The 26,663-nt window shown below is 39.4% G+C and overlaps 1 protein-coding gene across 2 annotated transcripts in view; it reads left to right on the top strand.

Moving 5' to 3' along the window:
* Positions 1–5,650, top strand: part of elfn2b (extracellular leucine-rich repeat and fibronectin type III domain containing 2b) — a 72,046-nt gene extending 66,396 nt beyond the window's left edge. For both annotated transcript variants that reach the window (XM_026165264.1, XM_026165266.1), the window contains 2 exons: positions 608–1,262; positions 2,251–5,650. In XM_026165264.1, the coding sequence (XP_026021049.1) occupies positions 924–1,262; positions 2,251–4,779 (2,868 nt within the window). In that variant the 5' untranslated portion in view covers positions 608–923 and the 3' untranslated portion in view covers positions 4,780–5,650. The remainder of the gene's footprint in view (positions 1–607; positions 1,263–2,250) is intronic.
* The last annotated feature ends 21,013 nt before the right edge of the window (positions 5,651–26,663 follow it).

Below are 26,663 nucleotides of genomic sequence, written 5' to 3'. Positions count from 1 at the left end.
CTATTCAAATGACATGCAGATGGGTTAGAGAGCTTAGGTTTTGGCAGCATAGTGTCATAACAAGGAATGTCTGTGAAGACAATGTGCTGTCAGCATTTGGATGATTAATGCTGTACTTCATGTTTGAAACAGGCCCTCTCAGGACTCAACAAAGACTGGCAGGTTCACATAGTGTAGGTATCAGCCAAAGCTTGATGACCTCATAGCCTCATGAATTGGGGAGGGGAGCAGCAGGTAATGACTAAGTGCAGAGGCAGTTGGCTAAGAGAACATCATTTGAGTGCAGCATGAATATATAATACATATATAAGAAAGAAAAGCCAGCACAAGAAAAAAAAACTTGGAACAAGCCCAGTTGAAAGCAGACTGATTTTGTGATGCCCACATTAGGAATTTAGTGAAGTTTGAATTCAGTTCAATCTTTTAAAGTCCACAAATAAAGCCTTCATTCTTTGTTAAGCATGTGTTCTTTGACAACCCTTCCAAGCAACATTTCTTTTAAAAAAAGCCAAAATAAACCAAAACCAAATAGTTTTGTTTTCATCATGTCTATCATTCAGAAATGTTCCTTTTCTAATGTTTCTCCTTTTTCTCTTCTCATTTACAGATCCCACTGATCATTCCAAAGGTTTATCTATTTGGCTCTGTCACAACTAAAACTGAAGACAAACTGTGTTACCTCAAACTTTTATCCAACAAAATATGACATAACATGGGTCCCCTGCTAATCGCCATGAAGCAGAGACTGGTATCGTGAAGGCTTCTCCCCTTTTACCGCTCCCAACCCAGACCCATCTCCTCTTTGGAAACCCTACCAGCAGCTTTTGTTGCTTTCCTTTACCTGTAAACACACCTTTCTTTCCCATTTCCCTCTATTTCCCTGATTATAGTTTCATTTTTTCCCTTTGATTTATATTGGAATAATGCAGGGTGCTTCTACCACCTCCGCTTTCCTTCTTATTCTTCCTTCCCTCCTATTTTTCTCTTATTTCCCTAACACGGCTAATGGGGACTGCTGGCTCATTGAGGGGGACAAAGGCTATGTGTGGCTAGCTATATGTAGCCAGAATCAGCCTCCATATGAGACTATCCCCCAGCACATCAACAACACAGTGCATGACTTGAGATTGAATGAGAACAAGCTGAAAGCCGTGCTCTTCAGTTCCATGTATCGATTTACCAACTTGACTGACCTCAACCTCACCAAGAATGAAATCAACTACATTGAGGATGGAGCCTTTGCAGGACAGGCCAATTTACAGGTAACAAGAAGATGGGTGTTAAATGCACACGATGCATTAGATCACGGGTGTCGAACTCCAGTCCGTGAGGTCCTGTATTCTGAAAGTTTTACATGTGTCCCTGCTGCAACACACCCTAATAAAATTTGTAGGACCTCAGCATGCAGTCAAGTCTTTTAGCAAGACTTGACTGCATGCTGAGGTGTCAACCCCTAACCATAACCCTACTTAAGTACATTTAAATAAAAGTGTAAGTTTAAAAAAAATCTACTTCTAAAATCTACTTTTATTGCAACATGTTCATTCACTCTTGAGCTTCTGTAACATGAATCAAATGGCTAAATTGCTACCTCAGCATGCAGGCAAGTTCTGTATAGTCTTGCTAATGACCTACTAAATTCTATCAGGTGTGTTGCAGCAGGGACACATGTAAAAGTTTCAGGACACTGGCCCTCGAGGTTTGACACCTGTGCATTAGATCTTAATTTGACCATAACATTTTCAAATTGACAAGTGCATGCATAGGATTTAGGTTGTATTAATTGTTTGTTGTACCTTATTCAAGCAGACTATATTTAGTACTAAATTTTTAAGGATTTTAAGGATTTTTTTACAGCTACAAATTATACTGCTAATTAATTACTAATTATACTCTTACAGTATTTATTAGGCAAATAACAAAGTGACCTCATGTTTTGATGCCCAAAATTGAGCTCTAGTCTTCGTTCTTATTCAAGAACAATATTCAACTGCTGAAACAAATTTTTCTATTTAGGAAAGCAAGTAAATAACTGTAATTTCATATCTTAGTCAAAAAAAGATAATAATGTGTTTACATTTAAAATATCATTTTTATTAAAGCATATACTGGTGACTTAGTTATTACAGACATATTTTAGAATTGTTATGCAAATTGTAGAATATGCTACAGCATCACAGTTATTTGGTAATTTGTTTGGGACCCCAGCTTAAAAATACATCATTTTAAAAATGCTCTTGTTTTTCTCAGGTTCTTCAGTTGGGTTACAACAAACTGACAAACTTGACTGAGGGTATGCTGAGAGGGCTCGGCCGTATGCAGTGCCTGTTCCTGCAGCACAACCTGATTGAGGTTGTTGCCAGCAATGCATTCTGGGAGTGCCCGAGCCTGAGCAGCATTGACCTGTCATCCAACAAACTTGCCCGCATTGACCCATCCACTTTCACAGTTCTTAGTCGGCTTATGGTTTGTGAACTGGCAGCAAATCCATTCCATTGTGGCTGCGATCTTTATAGTTTTCTAACCTGGTTGGAGTTCTTCAACAATGTCTCACATACTTATGACCGCCTCCTATGCGAGACGCCGCGGGAGATGTTTGGCTATCCTTTACTGAGTCCTATTGCAGCTGGACATTCTGGTCGGAATGCTAAAAACATTTTGTACCATCACTGCCGAGACGGTGTAATGATTCCAGGAATGACCTCTCTACCGCCAGATTTAGATGGTCCTTCTGGGATCGGACCAGAGATGTTTGGTGGTATAGGACCATACCACCAGCCTACAACCTCTTCCTCGTCTACTGAAGACAGCTTCAGTCCCAGCATAAAGCTCCATCATGTCTCTTTGTCATCAGCATCTCTCCTTGTGAAGATTCCAAAGCCCTTCAGTAAAATGTATATTCTAACACAATACAACAACACATTTGTGTCTGATGTCATGAACTTGAAGAACAAGAAGGAGATGATCACCCTTAACAAACTAAAACCACGCAGTAATTACACCTTCTGTGTGGTATCCATCCGCAACTCCCAACGTTACAACCACACCTGCCTCCAGTTTTCCACTCGGGGGCAAAGTCAAGATGATATGCTCCCCACACCTTCCACCACTACTCACTATATAATGACTATTGTGGGCTGCCTTTTTGGCATGCTAATCATTTTAGGCCTTGTCTACTATTGTCTTCGTAAAAAACGGATGCATGATGAGAAGAGGAAATCTATCTGTGTCAAGAAAACTATACTAGAAATGCGCTATGGACCAGAGGTGGCAGCAGCAGTAGCAAATGATCCATCAGCAGTCCACAAACTCCAGGAACAGTCCAGAGAACATCACCAGTATCAGCATCACCATGGAGGGAAACTTCCCATGTCGACATCCTCAAGCTCGGGAATGCTCCACTCAGCCAACACCACTTCCTCAAGACTTTCTTCTATCCCACAAGTGGAAAAGATGGCCACTGCCTTTTCGGAGGCCATGGCTACAAACAAAGGGAACTATATGGATATCAGAACTGGAGGGGCAGGGGTGGAGCGGATGGGAGATGGTATGCATGGAGTGATGAGGGGAGAAGACTTGAGGGACGATGATGGAACTGATATTGGCGATGACTCGGATGATGATGGGCATGGTTCTGCATCTGAGATCTCAACTATTGCCATGGAGGTGGACAAGGTTAATCAGATCATTAACAATTGCATTGATGCCCTGAAACTGGATGCAGCTGCAGTTGCTGCTTCAGGGGCCTCTACAAACCCTTCTTCCTCCAATCCCACCTCCCCACCGCCCACCAGCACGTCCTCCCTAACACGTGGCCTAATCCCACTCTCTCAAGGGATGACAGAGACATGCCAGGTCATCGCTCCCAACAAAGTACCCCCTCCACCTCCACTCCCTGCCTTGAATGCCCCTCTCTCTGAGCGCCCTGGAATCAGTGGTGGGGGATTTGTTGTCACTCCCCCCTACAGGCCCCCTCCTCCAGCCAATGCTGTACGTCCCATTCAGCGGCAAATGAGTGCAGATGCAGCTGTCGTTATTGTAAATTCTGTCAAGAAACAGTGCAGTACCACATCTTGTGGCTCCATGGGTCGAGACAGGGAGCGCGGAGGAGCCAGGGTGTACAGCCTGGATGTCCCTGAGCCAAGGAGCCCAGATGCCTGTAATCAACAGCAGCAGCAGTACCCAGACCGGGCCAGTCCTGTGGGCTGTGGGGAGCCCCTGGAGAGACTCCCTTTAGTGGGAAGTGGGAGCTGTGGTGGAGGGAGTGGTGGTGGTTGCGACAGTGGTGGTGTTGGTGCCCAACATCAGGACAACCAAAAATCCCACCATTACCATCAGCAGCAACAGATACAACATCAACAGCAGCAGAAGCAGCAGCAGCAGCAGTTGGAGGTGCAGCAGGACTACCACTGCTCGGAGCACCGCCACTCTGTCCCCGCTCTCTACTATGAAGGCTCCCACCAGGGTTCCCCAGCCCAAAGAGTTTCATTCCTAAAGCCCCTGACACGGTCCCGCAGGGACGCAGCTTCTTACTCCCAGCTTTCGCCTGCCCGCCATCATTCCAGTTACTCAGGCTACTCCTCCAGCCCCGAGTACTGCTCAGAGAGCTCACTGCGGATCTGGGAGCGTTTTCGTCCCTACAGGAAAGGCCCACGTGATGAGTCCTGTTATGTGACCGCTGGAAATGCCCTTCGAAAAAAGGTGCAGTTTGCTAAAGGCGAGGACCTGCATGACATTCTTGATTACTGGAAGGGTGTGTCAGCACAGCAAAAGCTGTGACTGGGGGCCAGAGTTAACCACTGGAGGATATAGAGTTCAGATACTGCTTTTACTGATGCACCCCTGGGCCAGAGAAATCAGTTTTACTTCATAGGGAGAAAAATGTAGGACAAAATTTTGCCTTTAGGTTTTTTTTTCTCCTTTTGGCATGCTAGGTGTATAAATATTGCGCTAAGAGCAAGGACTGCAAAACTGTGCCTGGGATCTGAGTCATTTTTTTTTTACACATCATTGTAGCAACTTCTATGGTTCATTCTTATTCAGTGTTTGTGGGTTTCATTTATAGTACAGGGAGCAAATGCCAACTGTGTAATTTAGTACTCTATTTGACTGATCACATTTTGTGATGCAAAGGACCATCTTTAACAGTGCCATGTTTTCATCTGTGGGTTGTCACAGAGTAAATGCTGATTCCCTTCATTTTCTGCTTAGTGTGATCCAAGATGTTTTGAGTTGTTTTTTTTTATTGGGTGCTGCATACGTTTTTAGCATTCCACCTGGGATTATTTAGACGTTCTAAGTAATGGTGAATCTGATAGGGTGTGATCTGTGCTGTGGTACAACTGACAACATGCAGATTAGTGAACAGAGATGTCAAATTCAGGCTCTGACTTTATTCTCTTAGATCCTTCTTGAGGCCGAGGTATTTGCATTTCAAAAAGCATCTGGCACACTAAAAAAAGGAATAATTGTAAAGAAATGAACATATGAAGATAAAATATAGTGAAGTGGGTTCTAGGAAAATCATAGGAAAAAGATAGACTGGCACATTGGCCGGAAACAGTGCCATGGATGCGTCTAAAGCAAGGGTGCGGGAACGCTCAAGGGCCGGTGTCCTGCAGGTTTTAGATGATCCAACACAGCTGATTTAAATGGTTAAATGACCGCTTTAACATGTCTTGAAGTTCTTCAGAGGCCTGGTGATGAACTAATCATTTGATTCAGGTGTGTTGACCCAGGGTGATATCTAAAACCCGCATCCTTCCGAGTAACAATCTTGCATTGTTTAATGAGTAAAGAACGTGTTCCCTAAAATATCCTCACTGACCTAAATCGTACTTCGCTGAGCAATGATCTGAATTATGGTGTTTGTCTGAAGCAATACAGAGGACACATTAACATCCCCTTAAATACTACTTACCTGACGGTGTAGGATGTGGTGTACAATGAGGGAACTTTACCATGTAACACATAGGTTGATTAAAGCGATAGATATCACTTTAATCATATGAGTCACAAGACGTGTGATCCATTAATGGCAGAGGCCAAAAAAAGAAATGAAGGGTTCAACCCAGGTTACAAATCCTTTTCCGCAGCCACAGTGAATGTAAGTAGACAAGCAGGCAGGTTATGGGGAAATCTATTTTCATCATTTAGTGTTAGCACGACCGTACATTCCAAATCCTTTCTCTTACATTAAAACTCATTGAGGCAGAGAGGGAAAGGACACTTCTAATTACTGCCAATGTATCTGTTCTTTTCTGGGAATTAATGTTACTGTTGTATATAACTGATAATTAAAAAAACAAAAAAACCCACAAAAACAAACAAAAAAATCTTGTTACAGGCATGTCTGCTTGCACTCTATGCCTCATGATTGTGTGTGTGTGGCTGTGTGGTACACAGTGGTCATTGTAAGCAGGTGTTGGCATGCCTTGTTCGATTATATTGTATATTCCCCAACTAATTAAAATTAATATTCGTCAATATTTCGCCCCGTGGCTGGTTGTCTGAGTCTGAACTAGATTATTAACGGCATGTGTAAGTGTAGAGATGTCAAACATGTCCAGTGTATCTTTCTCCCCTTGCTAACTCAGCCATCCCATAATCTCTAATCATAAACAGGATTATCGGGCCTTTTCTTGAATTTTCTACCAAAATGACTTGCTTGTAATAATGACACCGTTGTTTCGTGGGACTCAAAAAGGCATCCTGCTTACCTTAAGTGCTGTGTAACAGTTAAATTTTCATATCATCAGCTAACATACACAATCAGAGACATAATACCCTAAAAATGTGAAAACTAAATCAGCGGTTACCGCTCCATATCTTTGTTCACGGCTACCTTCAGTAAGTTTTAATGAAAAGTTTACTGTCAGGTATATATTTTCTTTCTTCTTACGCTCACTTGTATATTGCAAGTAGTGTTCGCTTGGTCCGCCTCCCACCACCTTCCCTGCTCCCACAGGTTCAATGATGTACACAGTAGGTGTGATGTGAGCAGGGTACCGAACACGACCTGCTCCGTTTCATTAAATGAGGTTTGTTGCAGGCAGAACTTGGAGGAGGGGTGCACCGTGTACCAACACTGCTGCTTTTCTGTTCTTTTTTCTTTGTGATGTTGCTTTTTAGTAGTGGATTGATTCTATTAAAAAAACTGCAGGTTGAACAGGAATGATATGCAAACTATAATGTATTTCCACACTGATCTTTGTATTTCCTTCTTCCTCTCTTTTCTTCTTGTTTATCAAGATGTTTGGATAGAGTCAGATTCAGAGGTCATAATCGTTGGATCAGTGCATAGCTGTGTGCGTCTGGGTCCACTGTAATCTTTTAGCAACAGTGTATCGGGGATGCACCACCTCATCTGCCTTGTTTTTACAATGAAGCACCGTGTGATGAACATATAATACAGTCCTGGAAGTCTTTTCTGCTTTTTTCTAAGTAACATGTTACTGTAACTGACTTAGTTTTACCAGTTTGTTTACTTGTATGTACTAAGAGTATCTAATCCTACAGAAAGAACTTGGTGCATTCTTCATCTGCCATAACAAGTTTACAGAAATAGACAGCAAGGTTAAGCATAAGCAACATATGTTAAGGAATATCAGGACGGTTTTCATTTCAGTTGCCGTTTTTGTTAATCTACCTGACAAAATAACATTTGACATTACTGTTCAGTGAAAAGGACCACTGTAGCTCTTAGTATTGTGTGCAGGAAGTTGTATTTGGTGATAGGGCTATGTGCTGGGTTTTCCGTGCCTTTCCACATGAATTCATGAAAAGCTGGTGGCAGCAAGACCAGAGAACATGGCAGAACAGTACAGACATCAATGATAGAAAGTCTGTGAGGTTGCAAAGTGGCTTGCAAGCAAGCTGAATAGCTTGCCCAATATGGCAAAACCCAATCCTATTTGCATTTAGATGTATAAAAAGGCCTCAGCTGAGCATTCAACTTATGTGGCTTGGCACTGAAAACTATATAAGTAATTTGATTTTATCAATGTTGTCACTGACTTTTCCCCTATACATTTTCTGTTTTATTTAACACTTTTAATACATCAGTGATTTTCAGGAGATAAACTTTCTGTTGTCAAGTGCTCTTCTGCTCAATTTTGAAACATTTGCTTAGATCTCAGTTTTCACTGCATTTGAGAGAAGTGCCAACATTTCTAATGATTTCTGAGTAGCTTCACTAAACCTCAAATGACTGTTATTATTATAGTTGAGCAGAGTTTTACCATTACAGTTAATTTTAAGTTGTTGCCAAAATACAAACTACATTTTACCAAAAATGTAGTTAAAACGCATAATTAAAATTAACATTTAAATTTGAATCGTGAGACAGTAAAACTTGCTTTCAGAAAACACAAAAAAACACAGCCACAGATAATATTGAGCATGATTGTGAACAGAAGAAGGTGAGCAACCACTTTTGCCCTCTCAAATAAATGTCTGCCATCTATTTTTGTTTGAAACGCACCAGATGGTGTTTTAAACTTATTAGATACTTAACAAATTGATTAGACCACCTGTCATGAAAACAAGAAAACAAATATTTTAGAAATCTGTCAAAATTTGTTTCAAACTAAAAATATATATTGGTCTTTATTTTGCAAATCATAAATGTCCAAATTTGAGGCAACATGCTGGACTTCTCTGGGAAGTTACGAATTGATCAGCTGCACCATCAACCACTAAAACTATTTTTTTCATTTTCAGGAAAGTAAAGCAATTTGATGTCTCAATAACAAAATAAAAAATGTTTGTTAGTGTTTTTTCTACTTTTTTGTAAAACAGTACATTTGAAAATTCATGGATAAGAACAATATTGTAATTACGAAATGCTAAAATACAAGCATTAAAATATAATTTCACTTAAAGAGCTTCTGCATACTAGTGGATTAACCATTGCAGAAACATAAAAAATGATTTTAGTGATTGGCAGTACTGTTAATTCAGGACAACTGTGGCATGATCTCTACATTGAATGGTAGTCTATCAAATTCAATCCATAAAATACATAGGATTTCAATTCAATGCAATAGAGACTAACCATTTGGTCAAAGAATCCTTTAGGTTATTCATTCAAAATTGAGACAAAACTTTAAATATTTTTCAGAACATTAGCAATGAGATTTTACTTTTTTTGTTTGTCTCACAGAGTAAGGAAAAAAAAACATGAAGCAAAAAAATCTTCCTTCCCTGCCCATGTCCTCACTGAAACCCTGGAGGGTGACTCACTTGGAGATGGATGGTTGTTTTTGTAGTTCCATCGATGTTGTTTGTCTCAAAGCAACCGGCAAGTCAGACATGAGAAAACCATGCAGTGTACTATTAATGTTTGAACCTTTTCTTAGAGTCTGGCTTTTATGATTTACACTTTCTCCAAGTCAGGCTTGAATTAGGTTCAGTTCTGATGCCTTATGTCTTAGTCTCATTCAATGATCAATGGTAATAATAATAATAAATAAATAATTTTGTTTGAGAACTGCATAAAATTGAATTTTATACCCAGACAATTAATCCTTGATGCACTCTATTGGTTGTCATAATTGGCAATCATCATAATTTATACATTCCTACTGTAAAATAATATAGAGGATATCTATATGTATAAGATATAATAATCATTACCTAATCACAACACTGAATGATAAATATTGAGTAAGTTTAGCAATACAGTTTAATATATATATGTTTAATAATACATGGTGTCATACGACCATCATCAAACTGAATTTTTCAACTTGTTTATTATGTGTGTTTATTAAGCATTTTCTCCCTCCCCTTTCTTCTCCTTTTACCTTCCCTCACCAGGAAACACATGAGTCAGGATGGGTCACAGTGAGATCAAACTTAAATGAGTATTTTCTTGAAAGGCAGGTAATAGACACGGTCCTGAAAGAATAAGGCACTAGGCTGGATGAGAGCAGAAGGCATGTGTGGAAACATGGCTACAGGAACAAACAATAGCACATCTATAACAGGGATTCTTGTGGGAACAGTTATTACTAAATATTCCAAATTGATGGCAGCTAAGACCAGCTCTCAGCTTTCAAAAGCATCAAGGAAGGCAGGCATCTGCATTGACAAATCCTTTCTTTTGGTATCCTCAGACCTTCTGTCCAATAGTCTACCAAGTCAGTTAGTCAGTTGATAAATGAAAAACTGTCCTGTGTGTCTTCTCATGATAGCCGCAGAAGGGCTTCTGAATGCATGCCATTGTGTGTGTGTGTGTGTGTGTGTGTTGTGTGTGTGTGTGTGTGTGTGTGTGTGTGTGTGTTAGCCTAATGTGAAATTGTATTTTCGTAAAACGGTGAAAGGAATTCGGCAAAAACAAACGAAACCTAGCTTTGTGTGACTAATTTCTTGCTCACTCTTCACACAGCACTGACAGGCTGAGAACCGCCAGCCCTTCCTTTCCATCTGCCAAGCTCTCTGGAAAATCTAACTGTAAAAATCTGTAAGCTGAAAGCATTCAGTGACAACTACTATCCTTCACCTGAATGTACAAGTTACCCCTAATGTGGTTTCTGAGCAGAAGAGCATTTGAAAATCCTATTTCTATCCTATAACAGTAAGCCCAAATGGGCTGATCGGACCCAGTTTCCAAAGAGGGACAAAGGACTAATAGAATCTGTGAAATATCTGTGAATTTTGTACACTAGATAAAAGAAAAAAATATATAGTAAGGTTAAAAATGCTTCTATGGATGTTTTTTTATAACTCAGCCTGATCTATTGATATGTCTATGTGTACCTATTTTTCAGTTTAGTTGTCTTCTTTTCTTTTTTTAGTTTCTTTTTTGTTTGTTTGTTTGTTTTTTCTTGGTGTAGGGGGGAGGTTATTGGGAAATTATTGGGGACAAAGAGACTGACTTTTAGTACTTGCGATGATTTATGTTATAAAGGTTTAAGAACAGAGAAAACTTAACATAGTGTACTACATAAAAGAAAAAGTTGTTATATTTGCATGATTCCCTGTATTTTTTGAGAGACAAAATATATTGTTGTGTACAATGAGTGGACGTACATCGAAAACAAAAACTGTAGGGGCTCAAATATTGTCAAGTACCTTTGATTTGAACATCTAGGTTTTAGCCTTAGTTTTTTTTTTTCTAAAACAATGGTGATGTTATACTTACATTTTTGATTCTTGCCTACTGGTTTTCATTTGGGTGGTTGTATTATAAAGTGTACTGACAGTTACCTCTGCAGATATGCTAATCTTTAGCAACAGGTGTATAAAAAGAGGGTAAATATATAATAAGCTGCTGGTTGTTTACATCCATCTGCTCTCGGTTCTTCTTCTTTCTTCTCCATGCAAAGCTATCTTTCAAGCTTGAGAGTTACCCGATCATACTCTGTCTGTCAGCCATGGCAAAAAAAAAAAAAATGTTTTCCTTTTTTTCTTTTTTCTTTTTGTAGTGACGCAAGCACACTGTGGATATTCTTAACCTAATCTCAATCATTCAGTTAGCATTCACTGGCAAATTAATGCAGCCTCAGCAGCTTCTCCCTCAGCCTCAGCCCCCTTGCTGTTAGGCAAATGAATGATTTTCATTCCTCCTGCTCTGGTCTGAGAGCCTGCTGGCTTTCTATCCAACTAGTTTATTAAATTCACCCTGTATCCGGCCAGTTGTAAATCAGCCATTTATCATCATCCTTGAATAATAGACTATTTAATTAAGTAGTTCTTCTGCTGGAAAACTTCTTGAATGTGCAAAACAGGTGGTCTGAAGTTGAATCAAAGAAAAGACATAGCTGTGCCATTATAGGAGCTGAAACTGAAACTGAGGTTCTTGTACTTATTCTTCTGCAGCACTTAAAAAACAGAGCGCACGCTTAGAAAAGAAAACCACAAAGACTCTGGTGCATTTTATTTTCTTACCCATCCTGTAACATGTTAGTAACACTCACTGTGGCTCTCCTGCTATGTTAGTTATTGCTATAGGGTTTGTGCATGGCAGCAAGCCATAAATCATAGCCATGTTTACTTTCTGCAGCGATAACGCTGAGCGCCTCCCGCAGAGATATTCATTGCCCATTTTGTGGCCCAGTCTTTGCCAAAACTTTAAGAGGGCTGCTTGTGTCAATTACACAGAGAACATTGAATGCATTAACCCAGGACTAAGTTGGGTCCTCTGCTTTTCAAAAGGGCCCAGGCTATGTTGGGTAGCCAATTTATAGAGATTGGTTTTAATTGGGTGAAATGGCACTGTAATCAGATCAGTTCTATATTGGTACTGGAGGGTAATCTGTAACTCAGAGCTCCCATTTCTCTAACCCCTGATCCAAAAGCTGTGAAAATTGCAAAAAAGGTTGCAATGTGGTGAGACCAAATGCTGTTCAGTACTTGGAGCCAATGATTAGGATCAGTGGAAATGTTTTCTGTACTCACAAACAGCAGAGGCTGCGTCACACAGCCCAGTGCTATAATAATCCCCAATCCAGAATGATTGGCCTTGTCAGTGCCAGAGATTGAAAACTCTACAGCAAAAATGGCCCGTTGTCCACAGAATCAAGGGCCCTCCTCAAATCACTGAGGAAATAAATGTGGACTGTTCAAATGCTAATAGTGCCATTCTTGCCTTACAGCAACAAAAGCATTAATTGTTCATATTTGCCGTCAAGTAAACACAATTTCGAAACATCTAGTGTTAGAGAGAAATGAGAAAGAACCCATATATAGAAATTACTATTGAAAAAGACGACTAGCAATATCAAAATTGCTGATCAATTATTGAAATTCTGCTGAGCACCAATATCACATTCCACATGCACACTGTGACCAATAAAGCCATGTTTTAGAAAAGTACAGTGCAGGTTTCTGATGTACAGTAATTTTTCAGTCCTTAAATCATTGCTTTTCATTTGTTATGGTGATGTTTTATTTTCGTTTACTGTATATAAAATATTTTTTGTTTTTTACAGAAGCATTTTTCATTCATTTTTTTAAACTCTCAAAAGAAAAATTAGAAGCATTTGGCTTTCTTGCAGGTTGTACCAGCTGAAAATAAGTGTAAAGCAGCATGAAAAGCCCCCTAAAAGTGTCAGTATTTGTGGTCACAACTATGTAATATGTAGTTTAATTACTGAGCTGAGGCGCGACCACCATCTGTGTGATTTCTGTAAGGCCAAGGTCTAAGGCAAATTCTCACAATTATCATATGGTTTTAGTTCCTGTTTGGAAATGTGTGTAAAATTTATGTCGAAATGTGAGTCTTGCCTAGCTGACAGCATCAGGAGGTCTTTGTCTAAAATGAAGAGTTGAAAATGGCCACTTCCTGTGGTTGGAATTTTTTTGACTGATGGCAGCAAATCTTGGCTTTCCGCTTTCTTTAAATATTTGTTGCTGATATTAACATTTCCCTTTGCAATTTCTGTACAAAAGATCTATTTCTATATTTGCAATAAATTTGTAATTTAAAAAGAAACACTTGTGAGAGATCTCTTTAATTCGCTGAATTACCTCATGGTTACACTGATTGCGTAACATTCTTCTGTAGCTTTATTATTATATTTTTTTCTTTAAATACAAATAATTTCCCCTACCAATACACACCAGTAGCCTCTTGTACTCTCCATTAAAAGTGGAGTCCTTTGTTTAGAGGACCCACTGGCACACATAAGCACTCAAAGTGTTGAAAAAATTGAAAGCTGATGACTCATGAAAACAACAAAAATGTCCGCCTCAGTCACTGTTCCATTGAGAGTTGGATTTTTAAGTCCAATGTGAGTCAACACTTAGGTGAAGATACAAATTTAATGAGAAAAACGGCCAGAGAGGTTTCTGAGCCTGAAGGCAGAAAATGACAGGGATTTGGGAGTTTGCTAGTAGCATTTAAAATGCTGGGTTTGGAACACAGAGGAGTTATTTATTCTCTGTGCTAATCTTAAGGATTGCAGTACTGTGAAAAGGTCTTGAGTCAACGCTCATTTCGTGATATTTTACTTCCAAAGAGCTACAACTTCAAAGAAATTTTCAAAGTGATCTTGAGCAATAGTCCTCCAAGTTTTTCTTTGCCACTCGTGACTGTGGTATTCCAAATGACATAAGAACTGGTATGAAAATCAGTGTGAACAGGTCTTATGAATGAATACAGTGAGGCATACAAGTGTAACATTTCTGGTTCAAATCACACTGAGTTCAGTGATTCAGTTGTATGAAATCAGGAGAAAGGTACAACACTTAGTGTCTAAAGCCATCTGTAAAAACGTGGAGGCTCTGGCATTTCAGTCAGTGGTTTAGAAGATCTTGTCAAAAATGATGGAATTATGAACACAGAAAAGTCCGGTTAGATTTTAATCCATTGTCAATTATACCTGGAAACTGTAATTGACAAAGGGTTCATTTATCAGTATGACAACGAGCTCACTGCAGTAGAAGCACATCTGGATAGAAAAACGGACAGGGGGAGACTATCAGTCATGGATTGGTCTCTTCAGAGCCTGGACCTCAAAATTACTGAAGCAGTGTGGGATTATCTTAACAGACAGAGGAACAAAAAGCATCAAAGATCCACAGAGGAGCTTTGAATGTCCTTCAAGAAATCTGTTCCTGAAAACTACTTAATATAGTGTGAATCACTAATTAATTAGTGATTCACACTATAAAACCCTCATTTTTTATACTGGGGATTGATGCAGACTTGGTTCATTCACTGTCTGAAACAAACTTTTAGAGGTGATGAAAGGCCATTTCTGACTGGCCACTGCCTGGTTTCTGCAAACAGCCTCTGGTTCTTGTGCACCACCTCCCACTACTTACCAGTGTGGCACAATTATTTTTTTTTAAATTCATCTTCACAGTTTATAGCCTAAATAGGATCCAGTATTTGAAGGAGGATAGCAAAAATATTAACAGCAACAAGAATTATAGCAGGATGTTTGATAAATATTAGCCTCATTACCTATTTATTGTGAAACATAATATTAGATGTAGTTTTTGCAAACACAAGCCGTGTAAAACTGTCTATAGATATTGTTGTTTAATGTATATTGTTCAGATAGTGTAGCAGCAAGTGAGTACAAGAGTATTTACAATCAGAGTACCACTGAAGAGTACTTCAGTGGGGCCTATTCCAGCTGATATATTTTGAAAGGTGCAACATATGCTGAATAGGTCACCAATCCATTACGGTGCAATGACACACTCTCTTTTTTTTTTCTTTGTTTCCTTTTTTTTCTGTTTTTTTGTAATGACACACTCTCACATCCATACCTATGACCAGTTAAACTAACATGCAAACCCACACAAGAGCAAGGAGAACACTTAAATGCAATGCAAATGCAACACACTAAGGCCAAAACCAATGTTTTACCATTCATAATACTCAGCTTAAAAAATTAAGGGAACAGCTTTTAGTCAACATTTTCTAATAGGCCCTATGTTCACTGCTTGGCACTGTGGGACCCAACTGGCTTTTGTCATCACTGGCACCCTGTGGTGTTCACACATGTGCCCAAGGTCAACCTGGGTACATGTGACAGACACGAACGGGTCTGGAGAAGATGTGGAGAACATGATATGCCTGTAACATCATTCAGCATGACTAGCTTAAAGTGAGTAAATGAAGGTCTAGAGAGGCATTTCAATAGAGGGACACAAAGACTACAGACTAGGGAACGGCACCCTGACTGCAATGCAAACTACTGAGTTCCATTTTGACATGTTGCAGTGAAACTTGGGCTAGAGGAACTAGCCTGCCACATAATTTTTTCACTTTGATTCTCGGGGAGTGCCATCAAATGATGTGGCATGCTTTAATCCCTAACACATTACCCAGTCCATATTAGTATATAGCCAACAGGTTTTTTTTTCCATTGACATCTGATGTGTTTTCAAAGTGTTCATTTATTTATTTATTTATTTATGTATTGGAGCAATCTAAAGATCACTTTGGAGGTTGAAGACACATTTACTATTTAACCAGAGTTAAATTATTCATTTATTATTACGATTTTAATGCAGTTATTTTAACAATACCTAACTATTATCAGTGAAAACCGTTCTCCTACCCGTCTTCCACAACATCCCTTTCCATTTTTTCACATTCTTACTCCAACACTTCAGCCTCTTCATTGTTGCCTCAACCTCCCTGCTGTGGATTTTTTTAAACCAAAATCTGCAGCCATAAAAGTATCTCATACTTCTAAATATCCATAACCCTGAACCATCCATGTTAAGCTCTTTATCACCACAGGATTGGAGGGGTGGGGGGTAGAGGGGGATTCTGCGAAGACAGACACAAAGTAAGTAAAGATCTGAAAAAGCAGATTATCCAAGCACGCAGCACAAAAGAGAACAAAGATAACCTCCAAAGTTTTGTGAGAACTCTGCAGCCTGTAGTGATGAGAAAATGAAAGTGTTACTGTATCTCCTTTAACCTCACATGTTTTCTCTCTCTGTCTGTCTATGGATACACATGAAACTGGAGAAGCCTCCTCATGCAGGAAAAAAAAAGGATCGGTGGCACTAAATGTTATGAAACGTAGGTTCTTGTAATTTACAGCTCTTATGTAATTTGGCCAACCTCAGCCTTTTCTCCCTATTTCCATTGCTTAAGAATGTCCTTTTGACTGAGAGCTTTTCTAATTAAGCTATAGCTGAAGGCTTAGATGTTTCTCTGAGGTCAATTCTTGGCTGGATTTTTCTCCCTCTTTCTTATGTACATAAGTTTTAGTTAGTGTTGTCTGCTGTAGATAGTTTGTTAGACTTACTGCTTCTTCTTTTGTCCTCCACTTTACCAATTTACGCTAACCGCACTGCACACCATTCTGAGGTGTTGCTAGACACAACACCTTCACTTAGGTGCCCTATCTTAAGTTTGAATGATTCATAGGTCAGTGTTAAGTGGATTAACAGTTAAAAACATTTCCTCTGAAATCATAATAACAAACATCCAAAGGAAAATTTTAAAAGATCTTCAGAAAGTGACAATCAATTGCCCAATAGCAAAAAAATCTGGCTAACTGGAAGCAAAGTATAAAGAAATGAGGGGTGGATTAAAACCTTAGCACAGTATTGCATTAACATTAATCAAAGGATAATTACATAAACAGACTAAACTGACTAGAGTAACTTAAAAGACTGTGTCAGCTGCAGAGGTATCTGGGCAGTGGAGTCCACCCCGTTTTCCCAAAAACCAAAGTTTATCAGAAAATGATCAATATGGCTGTACTTAGCATAAACAATCTCTTAAATGTTTTCTTTAAGGCCAATTTAATGCCTGGTCAATTACAGTGACCACATCTACTGTATTTAAATAAGTACAGAAAAGAAAGTGTGAATGCTTCAAATAATTAGTATCACACAGTCCAAAACGCATTGATTTGTCAGTCCTGCCTGGACTGAATAAGGCTGTTCATTGATTGGCTGCCATTCTGAGAAGCTCAAAGCAGTAGAAAGCTGCATTTACTGCATAACAGCACAGCAACCAAGAGCAGTTATTCAGGTCACATTTATGAAAACCTGTGAGAATCGGGCTTGGTTTTTACAGGAAGACTAAGCATAAGAATCTGATAGTCCGAGCTTTGAGAACTAAAACCAGCTCTCACCGTGCAAAGACCCCCTGCTGAAACAGTTCAACTGCCATTAAAACTTTTATGCATTGCACATGTAAAGAAGACATGAAGTGTATCCAGAGAAAACAAGCAAAAAAAAAAGCCAGGAGGGGAAAGCATCCTATTAATAATGAATCATCTCCATTCTCCCTGGGAACATTCCTGTATTTTGACTCATAAATGGTTGCTTCCTTCAAAAAAGTTGAATATAGATAGGCTATTTTAGTGTAGCGCCATTACCAAACATCCAGTCCCAAAGTTAGATTTGATATGTAATTTGCAACAAAGATTTCTCTCAGGAGATGAAAGGAGCATTTTCTTTTCTTTTTATCTTTTATTTATTTATTTATTTATGCATTTATTTATTTTGCTTTCTGGTGTGAGTAAAAAAAGGTGCAATGCAATAAAACATGTGAAGGAAAAATGCTTAAAATCAGCACGAGGAGACTGCAGATTAGGTTTGCTTATCAACACACGTCTATCTTCATGTTTTAGGAGAGTTATTTTAGTCGAGATGGCCAGCGCAGAGAAATCTTCCAGTTGCGGTTGGTGACAGCTAACTAAGGAACCCTTGCAGGGTCCTTGCAACCACGGTTACCGTCTATGTCAGCAACCCTGGACTTAAAAGAGGCTTTTCTCCAGGGGCGATTCTAGGATCAGAGCTTTGGGGGTGCTGAGCACCCAGAGCTGCTCAGCCAGGCAAGATAAACTTTACTCGTCACGATGAGACTTCTTCCCTGTCTCTGTCAGTCCCTGCATCCTTAAATGCCTGGGTCCTCGTCACAAAACATGACATCATTGTTTTGTACATTTTAACACAATTTAATCCCCACATCTGTGAAAGAAAAGCAAAACACTTTTTTAAAGTCTGTAACAAAACCATCAAATCTGATCAAGGTTATTTAAATGTTGCTAAAGAAGAATGGATTGGAATTTAAAAAACACACACACACATCCTAACCTTAATTACTTTACTGGGGGAAAATGATGAATGGTGATCATAGTGAGTAAGAAGTAAACTGAGTGCATTTTTTGGACAGAGATTCACTTTTAATGTGTATTTATAATATAATACAGATATATGAAAATACACTCCAAAAATAGAGTCCTTGAAATGTACACATTATTGAAAAAATATATATAAATGGAGGCAACTTTGCCTATGGTACAATGTATGAAAATATCTTTACTGCAGATACTACAGGGTGGGCCATTTATATGGATACACCGTAATAAAATGGGAATGGTTGGTGATATTAAAGTCCTGTTTGTGGCACATTACTATATGTGAGGGGGCAAACTCCTCAAGATGGGTGGTGACCATGGTGGCCATTTAGAAGTTGGCCATCTTGGATACAACTTTTGTTTTTTCAATAGGAAGAGGGCCATGTGACAAATCAAACTTATTGGTAATGTCACAAGAAAAACAATGGTGTGCTTGGTTTCAACATAACTTTATTCTTTCATGAGTTATTTACAAGTTTCTGACCACTTATAAAATGTGTTCAATGTGCTGCCCATTGTGTTGGATTGTCAATGCAACCCTCTTCTCCCACTCTTCACACACTGATAGCAACACGGCAGGAGAAATGCCAGCACAGACATCCAGTATCCGTAGTTTCAGGTGCTGCACATCTCGTATCTTCACACCATAGACAATTGCCTTCAAATGACCCCAAAGATAAAGGTCTAAGGGGATCAGATCGGGAGACCTTGGGGGGCATTCAACTGGCCCACGACGACCAATCCACTTTCCAGCAAACTGTTCATCTAGGAATGCTTGGACCTGGCACCCATAATGTGGTGGTGCACCATCTTGCTGGAAAAAGTCAGGGAACGTGCCAGCTTCAGTGCATAAAGAAGGAAACACATCATCATGTAGCAATTTCAAATATCCAGTGGCCTTGAGGTCTCCATTGATGAAGAATGGACCCACTATCGTTGTACCCCATATACCACACCAAACCATCACTTTTGTTGTTCCAACAGTCTTGGAGGGATCCATCCAATGTGAGTTAGTGTCAGACCAATAGCAGTGGTTTTGTTTGTTAACTTCACCATTCACATAAAAGTTGGCCTCATCACTGAACAAAATCTTCTGCATGAACTGAGGGTCCTGTTCCAATTTTTGTTTTGCCCATTCTGCAAATTCTGTGCGCTGATCTGGGTCATCCTCGTTGAGATGCTGCAGTAGCTGGAGTTTGTAAGGGTGCCATTTGTGAGTAGCTAATATCTGCCAAAGGGATGTTCGACTAATGCCACTCTCCAGTGACATGCGGCGAGTGCTACGCTGTGAGCTCTTGCTGAATGAAGCTAGGACAGCCACTGATGTTTCTTCATTAGTAACAGTTTTCTTGCGTCCACATTTTGGCAAATCCAACACTGAAAGAATAAAGCTACGTTGAAACCAAGCACACCATTGCTTTTCTTGTGACATTACCAATAAGTTTGATGTGTCACATGGCCCTCTTCCTATTGAAAAAACAAAAGTTGTATCCAAGATGGCCGACTTCTAAATGGCCACCATGGTCACCACCCATCTTGAGGAGTTTGCCCCCTCACATATAGTAATTTACCACAAACAGGACTTTAATATCACCAACCATTCCCATTTTATTACAGTGTATCCATATAAATGGCCCACCCTGTACTATGGCTCTGCAGATTTATTCCTTTCATTCTAACCTGTGTCGCCCCACCTTGAAGTTGGCAAATACTTTTGGTAGTCAACTCTCTCAAGCAGTTAAACGGTTTCTGTTTTGCCTGTCACTGTTCCTTGTCTGTTTTCTTACCTGGTTCTTCCTGACCTTGCACTTTCTCCTCATGTTCCCCTCTTTCCTCTCTCCCTCTTTGGACTGATAATCATACACAAATAGATTGTATTCAATTGGATGAAAAAATTACATTCATTAAAAAACATATTATTAAGATCACTAATAAAAAAAGTCCTCTCTCAGTCTACTTTCAACCAAAAGGCAAATAACCAAACCACATGAACATCTAATAAAATATATAAATATTGAGATCATTTGTTCTTACACTTACCTGAATGTTGCTCCTGGGTTCAATATCGACACATGCACATGTGACAAAATAAGCAGCTTCTCTCATTCCATTTCAAACAGGACAGTGGTAACAACACCAGGCTACGGACAATTTTAAGTTTTAGATTTTAAATAGGCTGTATAAATTTCAATGGGAGCAACAGGACAGTCAAATGTTGCTGATTTTACTACACAGTAGGACGGATTGTAGGGTCGCAAACATTGTCGCAAAACACGTTTTCAACACTGCAGGTTACCTGGGTGTAATGTTTTTCAGCTAAAAAGAAACATGGTCTGACTCCTACCTAACTACATAAAGAGTAACTGAAGGTTAAATGCAGTAAACATTTCCTGTTTTAAGCCAGGAACTTAAACCTCTGCTCTGCTGCGTCTCAGCCACCACCGCTCTGGCAGCAACAGTGCTAGAGCCAGAGCAGGGGAGAGGTGAGCTGGAACAAACCATTTGGGGGGGGGGGGGTATCTATACTTTTGTTGTTAAAATGTTCCATCTCAACCAAGTACTGTATGTTTTTTATATTTTTAGTAGTGTGTCACACAAACAGCAAATATTGTCAAAAAAAGTAAGAAGTCTTTGGGGGTGCTTTGATTCATTTTGGGGGTCCTTCAGCACCCCCCAAAATGGCCTAAAATCGCCCCTGCTTTTCCCCAAAAGTGTAATTCAAGCAACTTCAAAAGACACGTGGTGGTTAAAAGTAACCGCTTAAGGGTGTAACCTAGCTGAGGATGCAAATGTCTGAACCTTCGACAGGAACTCTGCTATCAACATCACAACGTGATCCCTTCTGTCTTCTTGCCTAGTTTTAGATATACATTTTTCTGACTATGTGAAAAATCCAGTGTTTCGCTTACAGACGGCGAAGGGGCTTCGCCATTTAACAATCAGTGTGTAAAGCGACACTGATAGTGTTACAGTGTGTTGTCCATGACAAATGCAATGCCTGGCTTCTCTCTCACCTCCACACAGTTGGCAAATTATAGTGTTAAACGGGTGTGAAAGTTTGTCAGTTTCTCAACGTTACAGTAAGATAATGACTGACACAACACCTCTTATCTGACTGTGGGAAGGACATTTCTGAAACTAATCAACACATACAGAATCTTTTTGTTATGTTGTCTAGAATTTCTTCAGTGCACTTAAAGTCCTAGAGTATTATTAGAATGATTTATAAGACACAAATGCATACAAATGCACTTGTTTCATTTGTTGTACGCAGTTTGTATGGCAGATTTCTGAGAAACGCTGGCGGCCAATTTAATCTCTTAAATAAAATATCTTGATTAATGCCGGAAATAATCTGTCTGAAGTAATGCAGCTCTTAAAATCTTTGCTACACCTTCTTTGCGGCAGCGATTTGATGAACAGTATCAGGCTGCGATGTTCTTTCTATCTGACAAACAAGTATAGCACAGCACGAGCTTCTGCTGGTAAGGATTTAAAAGCCTTCCATGGCACCATGTAATTACCCTGAATATTGTGTGTCATCCAAGCTCCTACATTAAAAGCATGTCAGGAATCACCCTGTGCGATTATAAAACTATTAACCCTCATTTGAATGTCTCATCATCCCTCCTTTCCACCCTCTTTTCACTTCTTTAAACCTTCCCATCCCTTAATCCTTTCATATCTCTCTTTAGTTTATCGCTCCTTACATGGTCTTTTCTTGTATTCAGCAGTTAAACAAAGTGCAGTCCTTTTTTACCTCCTTTTTATTTTTATTCCAAAGTCATTATCATTTTTGATTGGTTGTGCAGCACCAATTTGACCAGTTGCACTAAACTCTCTCACAAATGGAAATGACCAATGTGAGAATTGTGCCCAGTGTCACAATATAATTAAAATTACATATGTTTGTTATGGTCCAGCCTGGCTTACGTTTAGTGTCTCTTTTTGTCCCTCTCATTGTAAGTCTTAGGTGGTGTTGAGGGTTGGCACATCCTGACTGGCCTGTCCTTTGGCAAAGTTTCTTCCTCTCGGCTGCCTTTCCTGCATCTGGATGGTTCTGCTGTAACTCTGTCAAGTCATTAATATCCATATTGTGGCAATCAGGTTCTCCATAATAACTGCTAGCTTTTGTGGTCTTCATCTGTTAACTCTTTTTCCCTGTCTGCCTCTTATTTGCCTGTACAAAAATCAGTACTATAAAACCTTTTTCCTGGATCCGTGTGTTCCTTAGGAATTCTGCAATCATGGCCAGACATTCTGTCTCAAGCTTTTCCCCCACATATATTCAAAAGGAAGTATTTACTAGAAGCTCACCTGCCAGCTCACTCTGCATCACCACTCACTCTCCAATGCCACTCACCCAGCTGCTTTGGATTTCTGCCTGCCTGCCAGTTACCCCTCCAAAACTCCTGTTCAGGAAACAAACAAGTGAGGCCATTGAAACTGATCACAACAATTACAAAATCCTTTTGAACTCGCCTTGGCTGCGCTTAACTCCGTCTCTGGCAGTGTTCCCGGTAGCCTTCCTATTGCAAGACCACTCTCCAAGTCACTCGCCTGTTCTCACTTAACTCAAGCCTTTTAATAAATGCTTTAAAACTGCTGTCAGTTTATTGAATCTGTGTTAAATCTAATTTAAAGCCAAAACATGACATGATCCCAGTGGGGGGGGGGGGGGGGGGGGGGGGTCAGCCAGCATAGTATACAGAAACATCTGTGACGAGTATGGTCTGGTCAAAATGGGAGACAGGGTGGTCGAGAATGACCAAGCCAAGTCAAAGTGGTGAAACAAACAAGCAGAAGAATATAGCCGTAGTGATAGACATAGCGATACCGAGTGATAGCAGCATCAGTAAGAAGGAACACGAGAAGGTGAAGAAATACCAAGTGCTCAGATAAGAACTTGAGAAGATGTGGAGGATGAAGGCAACAGTGGTCCCAGTGGTAATTGTGGTAAATCAATCAATCAATCAATCAATCAATCTATCTATCTATCTATCTATCTATCTATCTATCTATCTATCTATCTATCTATCTATCTATCTATCTATCTATCTATCTATCTATCTATCTATCTATCTATCTATCTATCTATCTATCTATTTATCTGTCTGTCTGTCTGTCTGTCTGTCTGTCTGTCTAGATGTAATGTGAAGCGCCAGAGTCGCATTACTGAGATATAATATAATATGTATAATGTCTATAAGTCACTGAGGTATCACTGAATGTAATTTGAGATTTTGCAGAAACTGTTGCAAACAGATGGGCGACAAACAAATTTCTTTGTTTAACTTTATTAAATCCTGCAAATTGGTCATGTCTTAAAAATGGTGAATTCCACATGATCCAAAGTTATCCACAGCACATCTGCTCTATACTATACTACAAACTGTTTCAGGCAATGCCTAATGGAAGATTTATCACCAAAATCAAAACATATTAATTCTACTTCATCTGTCTGTCCTTGATCAGAATTATGATTTCCATATGTTTCTAGCAAGAAACACAGGCATACAGGAAATTATGGTGAATAATAGATTACTTGCTCCCTCACTGGGTTTGCATGCAGCCAGTTTTGCATGTAAGCCTCTCTACAGCTTCTCTCCTCCTATTAGCACCCCATCCCCAGTGAAACTGTCTTCTCCCAGACCAAGCCAAAAATCAGAAAAACACAATCCATCCATCCATCCATCCATTCGCTTCCGCTTATCCTTTTCAGGGTCGCGGGGGGCGCTGGAGCCTATCCCAGCTGTCATAGGGCGAGAGGCAGGGTACACCCTGGACAGGTCGCCAGTCTGTCGCAGGGCCAATTTAAAAACACAATTTAAATATAAAGAACAATATAGCAGCTACCCTCAGCTGCACCAAAGAGTAAAAATCAGTTAAATGTGATTTATTAAACATTAGGTCTCTCTCTTTTAAGTCCCTGTTAGTGTATAATTTAATAATTGATTTAAACATGTTGATTTAGTCTGCCTTACAGAAACCTGGTTACAGCAGGATGGTTAGTAAATACAAACTATCAGATTTCCCAAAGTGCAGGCCGCGGAGGATGACTGGCAGCAATCTTCCAGTCCAGCTTATTAATCAACCATAGACCCAGACAGAGTTTTCATTCATTTAGAAGCCTGACTCTTAGCCTTTTCCACCCTAGCAGGAAAACTCAAAAAACTATTTTATTTGCTGTTGCTTACTCCACCTGGCCCTTATTCAGAGTCTCTATCTCATTTCTCAGACTTTTTAAATGATTTAGTATTCATTTCACATAAAATTATTATTGTGGGTGATCTTAACATCCATATAAATACTGGAAATGACAGCCTCAACATGGCATTTAATCTACTATTAGACTCAATTGGCTGAGTCCACTTCACTCAAACTCTGGATCTTGTTCTGACATTTAATAGTGCCCCCTAAAATAACCTCTTTTGTCTGATTATTTATTAATATCATTTACATTTAATAATGGATTACACAGGAGTGGGGAATGTGTTTCATTGGAAAAGTACTGTAACTAAATGTAAGGGAATATTTCCTCCACTGATACGCTCATCATTACCATGTGCCAACACAGTAAAGAGCAGGTAAACACTCCCACATTGGTCATTTTCTTGCTGACTATTTCCTTTGGGGGAGGGGCTCTACAAGGTTACAATTCTTGGGCACTTGAGGCATCTGACTTTGGTGGTGCAGGTGCAGCAGTTGGTGATACATCGTACTTTTTTATTTGTGCTCTCCTTGTGCTTCTTTTATAATATTTTCTCCTATTTTCTTCACCTTCCTTTTTTCCCTTTATTATTATTATTATTATTATTATTATTATTATTATTGTACTACAGCAATGAGCAGACAAAACAGCGGTTCAGTGTAACATGCTGTTTGTATATAATTACATGCTGCTTAGGGCCGTTACTAGTCAGGACTGTGGTGTCAACATTAGTGACTGAGAATCAGCTGGCAATTTTAAGTGGCTGTATCCATTTATTTTTTTATTTACATTATATACTGTATTCAATACATTAAAAAAAAATAGCTCCAGAAAGTAACTGCCTTTAGTATATACTGCTAATTAGTAAATATTGGCCATTCCGTCATATTATATTTACATGGTCATAGGCATGGTCTTTTACTCATCAAGTCTTTTCCTCTGAAACAGAAATATGAATGAAATAGCTCTTCCATAAGTGAACTGAAACATACGTAGAGGACTGTGCAGGACACAGGTCAGGAGCAGACAAGGTCAAGTTGCCTAACCAAGCACATAAACAAGCAGAGTGATGGAGGTTAGATGAAAACATTCATACTGCAACTTTATATTGCGCCAGGAACTCAGTTTGTCAAAACATGCATTAATGCATGCACATACAGAATATAATCTTATTCTGTATAAGAATATAAGACAGAATTTTACCATTCTAACAAGCTTGAAAGCCAGTATATGGTGTGACCACCTTTATATTTAAGTTCTTGTCTTTAAAGAGAGTGCAGCTACTAAGATTAAAATCTCTGTGTAGAAGGCCTGTTATGGATCCCTGGCTGCTGTGTCTCCTTCAGTGTGTGAAAATGGTGATCCTTCAAATTGATTTTCATTTTCAGAAGTGGATGAAGTTGTGGGGAGGCAAATCTAATGAGTGAGCCTGCAGTGAGAAATTATTGCACTGATGTGACCAGAAAATTCCTGCTTTAATAGTGTGCTCTGACCTGGTAATAGATGACACGCTGATATTCAGAAGAAAGTTGTCAGGACATTACAGCAGAACAGTGTTGACAGTCTCAACCTGGGGTACCAGTTCACACTGTACAACACAATGAATATTCAAAACATGATGCGCATGCTCCTGGACTTACTCCTCACATGACGCACAGCCATCGGTCTTGGAAACTGTGGACTCTTCATCTGAAACCTGGTTAAAATTGCTCATCATATCCATAGCCAGAGCCCCATCTCTCATCAACAGTGATGATGCTCTTCATATGAAATTTAAGCCGGTTTGAAAGAGAGATTTACTGCAAGTTTGTGGTGCAGAACACAGTAGTAAAAACAGGCCTTCCAGGGAGAGATCTAAAAATATTAGCTGCGTAGCAGTG

The sequence above is a fragment of the Astatotilapia calliptera genome, chromosome 4 (genome assembly GCF_900246225.1).
Source record: "Astatotilapia calliptera chromosome 4, fAstCal1.2, whole genome shotgun sequence".
Classification (NCBI taxonomy): domain Eukaryota; kingdom Metazoa; phylum Chordata; class Actinopteri; order Cichliformes; family Cichlidae; genus Astatotilapia; species Astatotilapia calliptera.
The sequence above is the reverse complement of the archived record's forward strand: the minus strand, read 5'-3'. Positions and strand labels throughout refer to the sequence as shown.